At 42.7% G+C, this 12,953-nt stretch overlaps 1 protein-coding gene across 1 annotated transcript; it reads right to left on the reverse strand.

The window, feature by feature from the left end:
• Nucleotides 1-1,908: 1,908 nt before the first annotated feature.
• Nucleotides 1,909-8,089, reverse strand: DDX20 (DEAD-box helicase 20). The gene is made up of 11 exons (XM_076357718.1): nt 7,900-8,089; nt 7,719-7,813; nt 7,323-7,491; nt 6,900-7,014; nt 6,676-6,818; nt 6,168-6,306; nt 5,715-5,773; nt 4,937-5,019; nt 4,110-4,215; nt 3,922-4,023; nt 1,909-3,234 (listed from the first exon to the last, which is right to left on the reverse strand). Exons 1-11 carry the CDS (start codon nt 8,087-8,089, stop codon nt 2,135-2,137), a joined length of 2,301 nt encoding a protein of 766 aa, XP_076213833.1. The 3' UTR covers nt 1,909-2,134.
• Nucleotides 8,090-12,953: the final 4,864 nt, after the last annotated feature.

Here is a 12,953-nt window from a genome sequence, read left to right on the forward strand (position 1 = left end):
TACCAAGATGATGCTGTAGATTTCTTCTAAAAAAAAATTCTGGGAGGTTCTTTCAGAGAACTTTGGGTGTTGGCCTAAGCCACTCGAGTTGCATTTAAATACTAATAACTCTTACTTAAGCAACCGTTAAGGAAAACAGCAAGACGACCAAGATGTTATAGGAGAGCAATAATGCAGATACTTAAGTGCATCTCTTACAGTATCCTCCTTTTGAACGTTTAAGAGTTGCAACAAAATTCATCTTGGAAACAAAAAATCATATCGTCTTGGCCTTTTCAAACTATGCAGACAAAATCCAGGAGAGCCCCCTCCCTGAGGTAATTTGTGACACAAAGGTAGTAAGGCAGGGAAAAGAGTACAGAAAGAAAAATACTTCTAACGAGATATTTATTGTATTTAAAGAGCACACCTTATGCCTTTCTTTTAAAAGGCAATCTTGGCAATTCCCTTTAGGCCAAAGTCTTGCATTCTGTATTGCAGATGGGTCAGCTTGTTTCAACCACAAAACAAGTAGAGCTGATCTCATCTTAACCGTACCAGAACGTGTCACTTAGAGGCATTATTTAAAACTTTCAGAATTCTTTAAGCAGAAATTAAACTTACTTATGAGGTAACTTCTAACAACCACCGAGTTAGAGCTGAACCGAAGAGCTTACAGACCACTTTTCTCTCTTGCAGTAAAGGCTGACACCCACGAGAGGCCACCATTGCCCTGGCTGACAGGAAAACCACAAACCCACCCAATGCAGGACAGCAGCCTCGCTTGCCCATCTTGTGCTAAATTTCTACGCCACTCACGAGCTAAATCGATCTTACAATTCTCCTGTACAGTGAAGAGAGTCTGAATTGCATGGTATAAAGTTCAGACCCACCACTGCACAAAAAGGTCGAAAGTGCTGCCAGGGACACCACAGGACTTCCAGAGAATTTTGCAAGAACGTTAGGAACGCTCAGGCAGCAACTGATTTATGTAAGCTAAGTGAAAACACATTGTATTTTTCAAAATGAATTTGAAAGCTGCTGAAGGTGAGCCATCAAGCATCCCTGAAGACATCCATTTCACCAAATTAAAGAAGCAAGTCTCCTTGGAAGTACAGTTCATAGTAGGCAGGAAGCAGTGCTTTTACTAAGAAAATTCCAGCCTTACTCTGCTCAAGAAAAAACAAACCAAAATAAACAAAAAAACAACACAGACTATCTGCTCTAGTGAACTTTGCAAAATCAGAGACACTAGCTGAAGAAATCTGTCTCTATGATCCCAAACATACTAAAGCTAGAGGATGAAGTTTAAAAATTAGCGTGGAGTCAACCTAGGGTCAATACCCTAAGCCAGCCAGCACTCCCATCTTCTCCTGCTTCAGGACAGCTACATACAAAGCAGTGCAAGCCAAACAGGAAATGCCAATTAGTTTTAGTACTAATAGGTAATTTCATTTCTAATTAAAGCTTTCCTGTAAGTGTGGCAAGTCTGATATTGCTGCACCCAGAGGGACAGACCAATTATGATCGCTGCACATTTTCTACATAATTAAACCATCCTCTACTGCACAGCTTGCCATACACCTAGCTATAGAAATGTTATTTACACAATGTTAATTAACTGGATTTAACTTAGCAATACAGGCATTGAGATGCAGGTTTTACTCTGCCACTTAACTGGAATATAATCAGTGCCTGGTGTTTTAATAAGAGAATTACAGAAAATGGAATGATCTCCAACGAAAAACAGACTATTTAGTCTTACAGTGAATTCATCTTCACCCAAAAGTCACATGGAAGACAAGTCAAGCAAATAAAACTGGGGTTGGTTTGTATTTTCTCCTTACTAAGATTTCTTACGTGTAAGTGGCTGCCTTTCATCTTCCTTTGTTTACTTTGGATTGTAAAGATTGCAACTGAACATCCAGCTGTCTTTCATTTCCTTTTATTAACAACTTGTAACACCGACACTGGAATGCATGTAAAACATTTACCTAGACACAGCTTGCTTATGAAAAAGACAACATTTTTCTTCAATCCTAAACAATGTCTGCTTATGTTTGTCAATGTACTTGTAAGACCAGCAGTTACGTTTTCACAGATAATGTCCATTCATGGTACCAACCAGCCCGTCCCTAACAGCAGTGTCAGTACATCAATCACCGCTTTTCAGCAGTTCCTGAAGATAGACCGAGTTGACATGATAGGCATTCATCCAGTTAAATTGTCTGTAACTTTTCCTATAGTGAGACACCGCAGCATAGTAGTTTTGCCATGCCTGATAATAAGATTTCCAGTAGTTTTTATAACTCCAAGCCTCATATGGAACACCATCATCCCAAGAGCTGCAGGAGCACTCATCTTCAGTTTTTCTTGGGGAAGGACTAGGGAATTGATGGCAATGGCTTTTCTTTTGTTTAGCGTTTTGTTTCAGAACTTTCTTTTTCACTTGGTTTTGCTTTGGGACTTGTGATAGCTCCTGAGGCTTCTCTGGTGCAGGACAGAAGCCTGCATGACCCTGATGCATTGTGGGAACAGCATTCTTCTGTGTATCTGAAAATGCTTCAAAGCACGAGTTATTTTCCCTACTATTGGAGGAAGCCCTGGAACTGTACGAACCATCACTGTCACCAGACACAACGCCGTTTGCTACCATCTCAGTGTTACGTTCTGCCTCTTTCCACTCTACACCACCATTTCTGGGGAGCTCACATTGTTCTCCTGGGCCTGAATAGCTTCTTAAAATTTCGACCTCTCTCTCCAACCCTTCTTTAATGAAATACTCATAGTCTTCAACAAACTCTGAGAAGTTCCAGGGGTTGTTCTGCTGGTTTTTGAAAGAAGACAAGCATGGAATTCTGGGAAGATTTTTTTTTAAGGCTTCCTCATCTGGAGACTGAGTGTTACGTTGTCCATCCGTTCTGGAGACAGTTTTGACTTGATTCCTCCGTTCTGTATGGCAACTGGAAGTTTGGGGGTTTCTGCTACCTTTTTCTGTAATTGCAGAATCTGCGCACTTTTTAATCTGCTTTTGCTTCAGAGCCTTTTTTGGCCTTTCTACAGAAGAATTATCACCCGGAAGATTAGAAAGAGGCTGAGGTACCTCCGAAAAACTATTTTGGACAGGCTGCAGTACCGGTTCCTCTGGTCTAAGACACACAGTGTCAGAATTCACTGAAGTACCTGTATGTGTAACAGGTTTGACTTCTACCTCCCCATCTTCAAATTGATCCATCATTCCAGGAGGTATAGGCTCTGCACAAAAGGGAAACAAGCAGGCACTCAGTTAAGTGCATCCTTCCCTCTAGAACTCAAATGAGTACCAAAGCAAAGCTTTGCAAAATCGCAGATAAGCTGTTAAGACATGTTAAGGCAAGGCTACAAACCGACCCCTTCAATTCCTGAAAGAGCTCAAACAGCCAGAACATTTTCTTCATGGAAGGCATCAAAAAGTTGATCAAGACAAGCAGCACTGTATTACTTGTCACCTATTTTTCATATCCTACTTAACCAGATAAAAAACTAGAACTTGTGTAAGGCGGCAAATGCTACATTTCTAGCAGAACAGCTTCTGGCAAAGCAAGGGTAGCAAATCTTCTGCTGTTTCAATTATTCCTCCCTTACTTCTCCTACCGTATCTTACAGCCTGAGAAAGGCTTAACACTAGATTTCTGGAAATCCAAGTAGTTATGTAGTTGCTTAAGCAACAGCTGGATGCAGAGTTCCTCTCACTATCCATAGGCATGCACTAAGTTCATTTTCTATTGCTTCGCACAACTGCAGCAGTTAGACAAGTAGTCATTAGCACAGAGGATGAAAAACCTGTACCAAAATTAATGCAACTTCAGCAGAGAAGATACATGTCAGTTCCCTGTGGAAAGTCTGAAGTTTTGAATAAAGAGAAAACAACCAAAACGGCTGCATTCATAGGACAGAGCGTACCTGGTAGAGGAAGAAGCTGAAGATTACATTTCTGAGCAATTTTCATCATCACGTTTTCCTCCTCTCCGCGGCAGCAGTATGTCACAGATAAGCCTAGAGTTCCTGTGATACACAACAGAAAGTGTAATTACCTAACCAGAGCCAGTGAAGCTAGCGCAAGCTCAACAAATCCGCATGACTGTTTTTACCAAAGCGCCCAGCTCTGCCAATACGATGCATGTACGTTTCCCAGTCTACAGGCACATCCAGGTTGATAACCAGATTCACTTTTTCAGCATCAATTCCGCGAGATGTCTTGAGAAAGTGAGAAGGAGAGAAGGGGATAAGTAACTGAATATGCTGAACAGATCTTTAAATAAATACAACGCATTTGAGAGTAACTGCTCATACAGTAACTTTTAGTTGTTACAATACACCATAAAGCAAAGCACCTACGATTCTGAGCCAGTTTACAGTATTACATGTAGAATAGGCATATTGCATTGCGACCATGAAAATCAGGGATCGTTTTTCTTATGCCTTCTATGTATCAAACACAAGCAAGCATGTTTCCCCCCCCCGCATCAAAAAATTCAGCCCAACAGCAGTAATCTTTTCATGACAGGACCTCAAACGATCAGCTGAAGAGAAAAATACATCAACCACAAAAAAGCTGAGAGTGCCTCAAGCATAACCACTGCTCTATTTAACGTTGTTTGGGATGTTACTATTGTGAGCATACTGTACTAGAGAAACAAACTATTCCTTCCCACAGCTCCTATCCAAAGTAAACAACTCTACTGCTCTGAAATATCTATAAGCTTCTGCAAAGCAACAGATAAATTAAAAATTATTTTTGAACCAGATGAGGAATAGGGGACAATTTCTAAGTTTCACAGTGACAATAAGGCACACGCAGTGCTCAAGTCACATGCTTTATCAGTACATTTATGTTCTATTCAATTCCAAGTCAAATCTAATTCTCTGAAGTAACTTTACGTACAATACTCATGTATGCTCTAAGATACTAACTCACCAAGTCTGTGGAAATCAGAACTCTACAGTGGAATTGCTTTAATTTAGCCATAGCATCAAGTCGTTGATTTTGATTCATGCTGCCTAGAAAGATAAAAATTAGAAACACATTACATTCTTCACTTTTATGCCCCTCAAATTCTGGAAAACACTGCTTTGTAAAACTGTAGATGAGATGAGAAATAAGGTTGAGAGAAGCTTCCTCAAACATCAGTTCCAAATGAGTCAACAAAGAACAAACAAAAACTTGAAAATAAGGAAATCCATTACAAAAATAATTCTTTTGCTTGTTTTTAAAGAGAAACCAATTATGTAGATACTTAACCCGCCTGAACAACACTGACTTTAGACAAATTTTACTTAAACACATAAGCCATAGAAAACACTGTTGAAGTAAAAATTCAAGGGTTCTAATAAACATTAGGTGCCAGTGATCAGCTTTTATAGAGAAGCTAGAAATAAAGATTTAAATTCAGCATCTGCATTCCAAAGAAAAACTGCTTCAGTCTGCAAAAGTAAGTAAACTTTCGCTTTACAAATAAGCCAATGCACTCACCTGGACATTCATAAAAATGACTCTCAAACAAATTTAAAACAGGAAAGTTAATCAATGTAAGAATTAATTAATACTTAATTCCTAAAGACCTATGAAGACTCAAATGCTATTCTTAGTTATTCGACCAGAAGCCATGCAAACCAAGATTTAAGATTCATTTTCCTATTTTAGGTCCCATTTATGCACAACTTCAATAGAATCATAAAGTTTTGAACGGACTTACCCGAAATGCACTCAGCAGGAAAGCCTCTGGATGTTAGTATTTCAGCTAGATGTTGAGCCCTGACAGAACATACACAATGGAAACTGTAAATAAAACCGCAGACCTAACAACCCCTGTGCATTTCTTAACAACAGGCTATTCTTTACAGCCAAGGACTACATTCCAGAACTGTCACTTTCATCTTTACGTCTAGAACAGTCACCTTACAGATGCAAAAGGACAACAGGGTATCAGGTCTTACTGTACTCCAAACAGTGTATGAGGTACCTTCGTGCTAAAGCATTCCTTTATTTTCAGTATTTCATACTGCATTCCCCTGGCTGTATTTCAGATCTGAAATTTGCATACTGCTTTGAGACCTTATAGAAGGTCTCTATAAGTTTACCCACGACTGGACATTACAACCGCTGCATTCGACCATGCTTTTTACAGATTTTATTTCAAATTCATTACCTGCTATGCAAATTTGAGAAGACTAAGGCTTGATTAAATGGAATCTTGCTGAACAACTCCTGTAGGTGCTGGGTTTTTTCCTCAAATGTTTTATGTGGAAGTGGATGGGAATTCACAATCTTGTAATACTGCTTCAGCCCTGAGCATGAAACCAAGAAAACTATCAGATTAAGGATTTCCATAAAAACATGCACGGTGCTATGCTGCTGTCAACATGTGTCACTGCAGCTAAAACAAAGACTTTAAATTTAACCAAGCACACACACGTGCCAAATAAGAACCTACAGGACAGGTTTTTCTTAAAAGGCTGAAGTATTTTTTGAACGGATAGAAAAACCAGAAAGTTACATTCATCACTGATGTTTTAAATACATCAACACTGGGAATAAATACTTCATAAACTAACCAACTCACCCGTGGAGGGAAATTATGAAGAATCACAAATTTTAAAGGTACATGTTTTGGTTTCAGTACATAACAGTATCACTATAAATGAACTTCTACTTACCAATGAGACTTGGATCAGTAGGGTTCAACCTCACAAATGTTGGCTCTCTCATGTACCTGGTCAAAGCATTAGCTAATGATTCAGGATAAGTAGCTGAAACAGCAAGCATCTGTTTATTGGCTGGCAGTGAAGAGTAAATCCAACTGTGAGACAAAAAAATGGGAATGACTTACAAATATGTATCTAATCTACTGATAAATGCATGAGATAAATGTTTTTCTTACTTGATTTGCTCCTGAAAGCTGCCTTCTTCTAGAAGCTTGTCTGCTTCATCAAGAATGAAAAGCCGGATACTGGCTGTATTCAAGTAGTCCAACTCTATGAGCTGTTTTATTCGACCTACATATGAAGCAAAAAGCAAAAAGTAACTTCAAAAATATTAATTGAAAGGTTCTAACGATGAATTTTGTAATTTTTAAAAATTAATTTTAACAAGCCTTAAAAAGAGAGGCATATTTGGAATAACCTCTCACTAAAAATACCCGGTCTAAATGTCTCTGGCACTGGCCTTTGAGACTATCCCCTATTACGGGGGGGGAAACAAACAAACCAAAAAAACCCCCAAAACCACCCAGATTGCCAAAGCACCAATTACGGTACAGTGAAGTATCACAGGGTACCTGAAGCACAATGAAGCTCATCCATACCTGGGGAGCCAACTGCTATGTGGCACTTCTTTAGTCTGATTTTGTCCTGGTTCAAAGGAGTACCTCCAATGAAGACGTGGCATTCCAAGCCTTCCATTTTTATTCCAATAGTCGTGATTACAGCATGAATCTGCACAGCAATCTCTCGTGTAGGAGCCAAGATCAGAATCTGTAAGGGCCAAGGATTAACTCTGAAAGCTGCAGAATGGTTCCGAAGATTAACGCCCCGCGTCGAGTCGCGATGATGTCAAATACTATGTCTCACAGGCGATAACGTCGTTTCCCCAAGAAAAAGAGCGATTCCCTCTCACAAAGCGAAGCCGCCCCCCCCCACTCCGCGTACCGCTAAAGGCGGGCCGGGCCAGCGCGCAGCAGCAGGCCGGGGCCGGGGCTCACCTGCGTGGCGGGGCTCTCCGGCAGCACGGCGTCCAGGGCGATGGTGGAGAACACGCAGGTTTTGCCAGTGCCAGACTTGGCCTGCACGATGAGATCTGGAAAGAGCCGCCACCGAGGTCACCGGAGGTCCCAGGGTGCCCCCAGCCCCGCGCCCGGCCCCGCGCCCGGCCCGCCCGCTCACCCAGGCCGCAGCGCCCCAGCGGGATGGCCTTCAGCTGGACCGGCGACGGCCTGTGGAACCCAGCCGCCTCCAGCCCCGCCAGCACCGGCGCCGACAGCAGCAGCGACCCGAAGTCGGACGGGCCGCCGGGCACCAACACGTCGCGCGTGCGGAACCGCCCCTCAGCCGCCGCGTCCGCGGGCGCCGCCATCTTAGGGGGGGGGGGGCGGGGGGGGAAGCGGCGGCGGGCGGCGCCTCGCGAGACGCGCCTTTACCCCGCGCCGCGCACGCGCCCTGGGCGAACCCCCTCAGCGCGCCGTGCCGCCAGGGGGCGCCGCGGCCGCCGATTGGCTGGCGGGGGCGCGCGGGGCCGCCCGTCTGCGCGCGGGCCGGGCGGGTTCGGTGAGGGGCGGGCCCCGCCCGCGTCGCCGGCGCGGGGCTCCTCAGCCGATTTCCCGGCTTTTTACTTTTTTTCTGCCAACGTTAGCAATTATTTCCTGTTTTCGCCAATAACTGAGGCTGTGACTCCCCGCCGCCTATCTCAATAGGTGCGCTTACCTACGTAGAAGCAGTTAGTGAGGATGTCCGTGAAACGGCAGTCCTTCAGATGGAGAAAGACGAACCTTCGCAGCCAAACGGCCTTTCCTGCGTCCCTGGGTCATTTGTTTTATGAACAGCACAAAAGTTTAAACTCGGAAATGCCACAGGGGACAAAAGCTCCGCGTCACGCGAGTGGGAGTAAACCGGTGAGAGCTGGAGACGGCGCCACAGGCCCCACGAGCTTTACCTGGAGCGTGAATCTGAGCCGCGGAGAGAAGCTGGGCTCGAGGCATGGCGGAGGATGGAGAGCCCAGGGCAGGGCGAGAGCAGGAACCTGGCCAGCAGCAGCAGGAGGGGCCGGTCAGAAGAGAGGAACGAGCAGAGGGAAAGAGAGGGCGTCGTAAGAGGAAAGGAAGGGTCAGCAAAGGAGTGGTGGAGAAGGCTGCAAAAGAGGATGAGGAGGACAAACAGAGGATGAGGAGGACAAAATTGATCATCTTGGCAAAACGGTGTCAACAAGCTCACTGACAGTCAGTGCCCAAAGTATCTGTATCTCTGTTAGTTTGGAGAGAAAGCAGTCACCACTAATCTCCCAGCCCTTACTGATGGGGCTGTGTCAGATTTAGGTCATGCTCCTGCAGCTGTATCAGTTGATCTAATGAAAGGTTTTGTTTCTCCCTTAACCCTTATTCCCGTGGAAGGTCTTAACTGCTACTGCTACTAACTTTGTTTTAAACTCTCTGTATGTTGTGCACTCTGCCACGAGTCAGTGTATAAACAGCAATCCTCAACCTTCAGGCCCCATTTTACCTCAGTGACTTTCAAGTACAGAATTCACATTGTCGACATTCCCGTGTCAGTCCAGCCAAGAGGAATCTGCAGTTTTGCCATGACATTGCTTTGCTTTCGCTTGCAGTAAGATCCAAAGGATGTATTCCTGTTCAAAGCAGCCTTTGGAAATCTTGACAATTAATCTGAATATTCTGCAGGCAGAATAGGTCCTGGGAAAGGATTTAGGTTAGTAAAAGAAGTAGCTAAGACCTCCTTCTGAACTGTAATATTAAAAACATAACGTTCTTATGAAGGAATATAAACTGTCTAGCTTGGGATCATAAACCAACCTCTGGGTTTTGGGGCTTAGAAGAAACCTCTTGCTAGGGAAAACTCTTGCTCCCATATCTACTGAGTGCACATTTTATTTCCCCAAGACAGCACTCACCATTTTTTTGTCCCTGTTATGAAGTGCAGATTACATATTTGATTTTAATTCCATCCAAGATTAATTTTCCTCTGAATCTATATATCAATGTATCAGCTTTGGAAAAATGATCTTATAAGACACCTGTGAGGTGCTTGCTGCTGATACTCAAGGTCAGGCTCTCACTATTTCAGACTATAAAGCACTTGTCTTCAAACTCCCAGCAGCAAGGCAAAGGTCCGTATCACACGTTCGATGTGTAGTTTTGCATTGTGCCGAGACCTCCTAAGGCTAACACGTGCAGTGCAAAGAAACGTCTTGACCAGTACTTAGTACCAGTACTAAGTAGTCACCACAGATTTATCCATCTCCTCTTTCTGTGGAACTTGCTTTTCATTCACAACAGCTAAGTTCCTGTTGTAACTCTTTGGAAGACTGGGATAAACTGCTCACGGAGAATTTGCATTGGCTTCCAGAACTATTGGGTTGTGTATATCTTTTAAGAATACATTCATTATAGTTTTGAACATTGCTACTGTAAACAAGTACCTGCCTTGTCTTATTCCTTTAGCTTCAAAGGATTTGTCTTTCATATCTGCTAAGACATGGAATTATTCAGAACAAATCTTGGTTTACATAATATTTATAAAATATTTTTAAAGTGAGATAATCTCCTCCTCCTCTCCCAGATGTGTTCAGATGAAGACAGTGAACTTTCTCCGTTCTCTGCAGCACATGTGACTCACTCTTTGGAGTGTGGTATGTATTTGTGTTTACACTGCCATGGAAACTGTATTTGTTCTCTGTACAGTAAAGCACATTACAGTGAAACGGCCACTGATATTAGCATAGACGGTGACTTCATATTCACCACCAAAAATTGACTCCAAGCACCCTGTGCATTCATTTTCCCTTTGAAAAAACAAGCTGGATGGCAAGTTACCAATGAGTAGCAAGTCTTTGGGGCAGCAGAATCTTCTTTGTTGCTTTAGTAATTGGCAAAGTCTTGGATTTTTTTCCAGCAAGCCTGGTGCATGGAGTTGTTATAAATAATGATGATGATGGTGATGGGGTCTTACATCCATCTAAGGCTCATTTCAGTGCCCTTCTGCTGAATGGATTTGGTTCCTTGTCAGGCATGTCCTTCAGAAGGACCCAGAAGAACTCCACAAATAGCAGATGAAATCTAAAGTATACGGGGGGGTCACCGCAGATGCATGTACAGATGCAGCTACAGACAAAAGAAAGCAGACATCAGGGTATCAGTTCAGAGTAGCTGTTTCAGCTATACCAGTGAGAAGTGCCAGTAGTTTGCTCCTGTTGTTTTCCTCCAGATAAATAAATATCAGCCCATTTTTATCTTAGATACGCTTTTATACCAAGGTTTGCTAAATTATTTTTCAGCTAGTATGAACAGGATCTAGGTCACCGAAATGCAGCCAGCCGAGATGTAATCCAATAGTTCTTTAACACAAGACAGCACAGTAAATGCACAAGTTTCCCTACCCTGGTACTTACTCCTGGCACTCCAGTGCAAGCAGAGGAATGTCAGGAGCTGGAATTTGGCTGGAGCAGAGTTAAAAGTTTTACTTTTGGGATGAGGGCATAGTGAGGTAGGGGCATGTCAGGAACTTTAAAGACCACAAGTGCAGAGATTGCATGCAATAAATTAGGCTTAATGGAAGAAATGGTCAAATTTTCAGGGGTATTTTCTCTCTTTATGCACAAATACAAACCCAGAATTAAAGTTTTGACATTATATTCTTACCTATTTTGGCTGGATGTTTATGCCCCAGTGGATTTAAACAAAGATGGATGCAATTCAGGTCATGCTGCAGCTTAAGTGGGAAGAAATTCTGAAAGGTTTTGCCTTCAGTGTGCAAGAAAGTAAAAATGAAGGAAAATTCAGCAATAACCACGCTTGTTAGTTCAGCAAAGAACACTAATGTGAAAGCCCTGAGAAACCAGATCAACGAACTGAAAGACAACAAATGAGATAAGCCTTCAGCTGTGAAGGGATGGATGTTTTCTCAAATGGGAAGGAATGAGGCAGTTCGTGTAAGTGGAATACACCACTCTACACTCTAAAAGGCGTATTCTATTTTTTGCCCAAGGATCTCAGTTTTTCATTTTATCCTGAAATAAGCCATGTAGCTTTCTGCTTGAGGGTGTTTTATTCTCAGCTTGTGTTTTCCTGGAGACCTGATTTTTCACTGCACTGCACCATCTGCTCATGGTTTGCACCACTGTGGAGTGGAAGGAGTGCAGGGCCTGGCATGAAGTGTCGAAATTGCTTTGAACTAGTTGTCTACACAGAAGAGAAAAATGTTGCTTAGTGGGGGAATCCTACTGAGAAAATATTTCAGATTTTTCCCTTCTCTTGCAAGTTCCCAGGAGTTTGGAGCACATGAATATTCTGGTCTGTTCTTTATTCTGTGCTCATGAACTCCTTTATCAGCCTCACGGGACGTGAGCAGCCCCGGAGGCTGAAAAACGGATCAAAAAGATGACCTTAAAGAGAAACCAAACAGAAACTAAAAACTCTTCCCTGTTCATCCACTGGCAGATCACACAGTTCAGTGTCCTGCAAGTGTTACAGGAGCTTTCTGGAACACAGCATCTGCCAATTGCCATGTACATGTGCAGTTGGCCTCCTGAATGCTAGACATGCTGGAAAAGATAATATTGTTTAACTTAATTTGATGCTTCAAATAACCATGTGTATCTTTTGTATCTCTTTTGTATTGGGATATTCAAATCGCTGTGAAAAGCATCAGTTAAAACAAATTCGGGAACGATAATGATTTAAAAAAAAAAATACGGTACTGTAAAGAAAACGTTGGGGAGAGCATCCTGTGCCTAGGATAATCCCTGGTCTGATTTCATACAGTTTTTCAAGATGCTCATCAGCAGTCTACTTTGTCTAGACACGGTAACCCCAGGAGAATAGAAGTCATTCCCTATTGATGCCCGCTCTTAGTCTATTCCCTACCAAATGTAAAAGAATACCTAAAAATACTGTTGTTTAAAGCTGGCTTGGATAAATTAAGCTCACGGTCAGTTTTCAGCTCAAACCAGCTGAACCTAGGTCCGTGTCTTACAAATAGGAAGAGAAAATGCCATCATGTTTTAGCTTTGGTGCCATGCCACGAGGAAGAAGTAGTGTCAACTTACTACTTTACAGAACTGAGATAATACAGTAAATTATAAAAACATGGTACCAGTAGCAGAAAAGAAATAAAGGTCTTAAAGCCACCCAAGCACCAGAAACCTGGACTCTGAGACTGTGGCTTTTCTGGAACACGGACCCTTGTCCGAGGCACAGAAAGAGGAAAGG

The sequence above is a fragment of the Aptenodytes patagonicus genome, chromosome 22, assembly GCF_965638725.1.
Source record: "Aptenodytes patagonicus chromosome 22, bAptPat1.pri.cur, whole genome shotgun sequence".
NCBI lineage: Eukaryota > Metazoa > Chordata > Aves > Sphenisciformes > Spheniscidae > Aptenodytes > Aptenodytes patagonicus.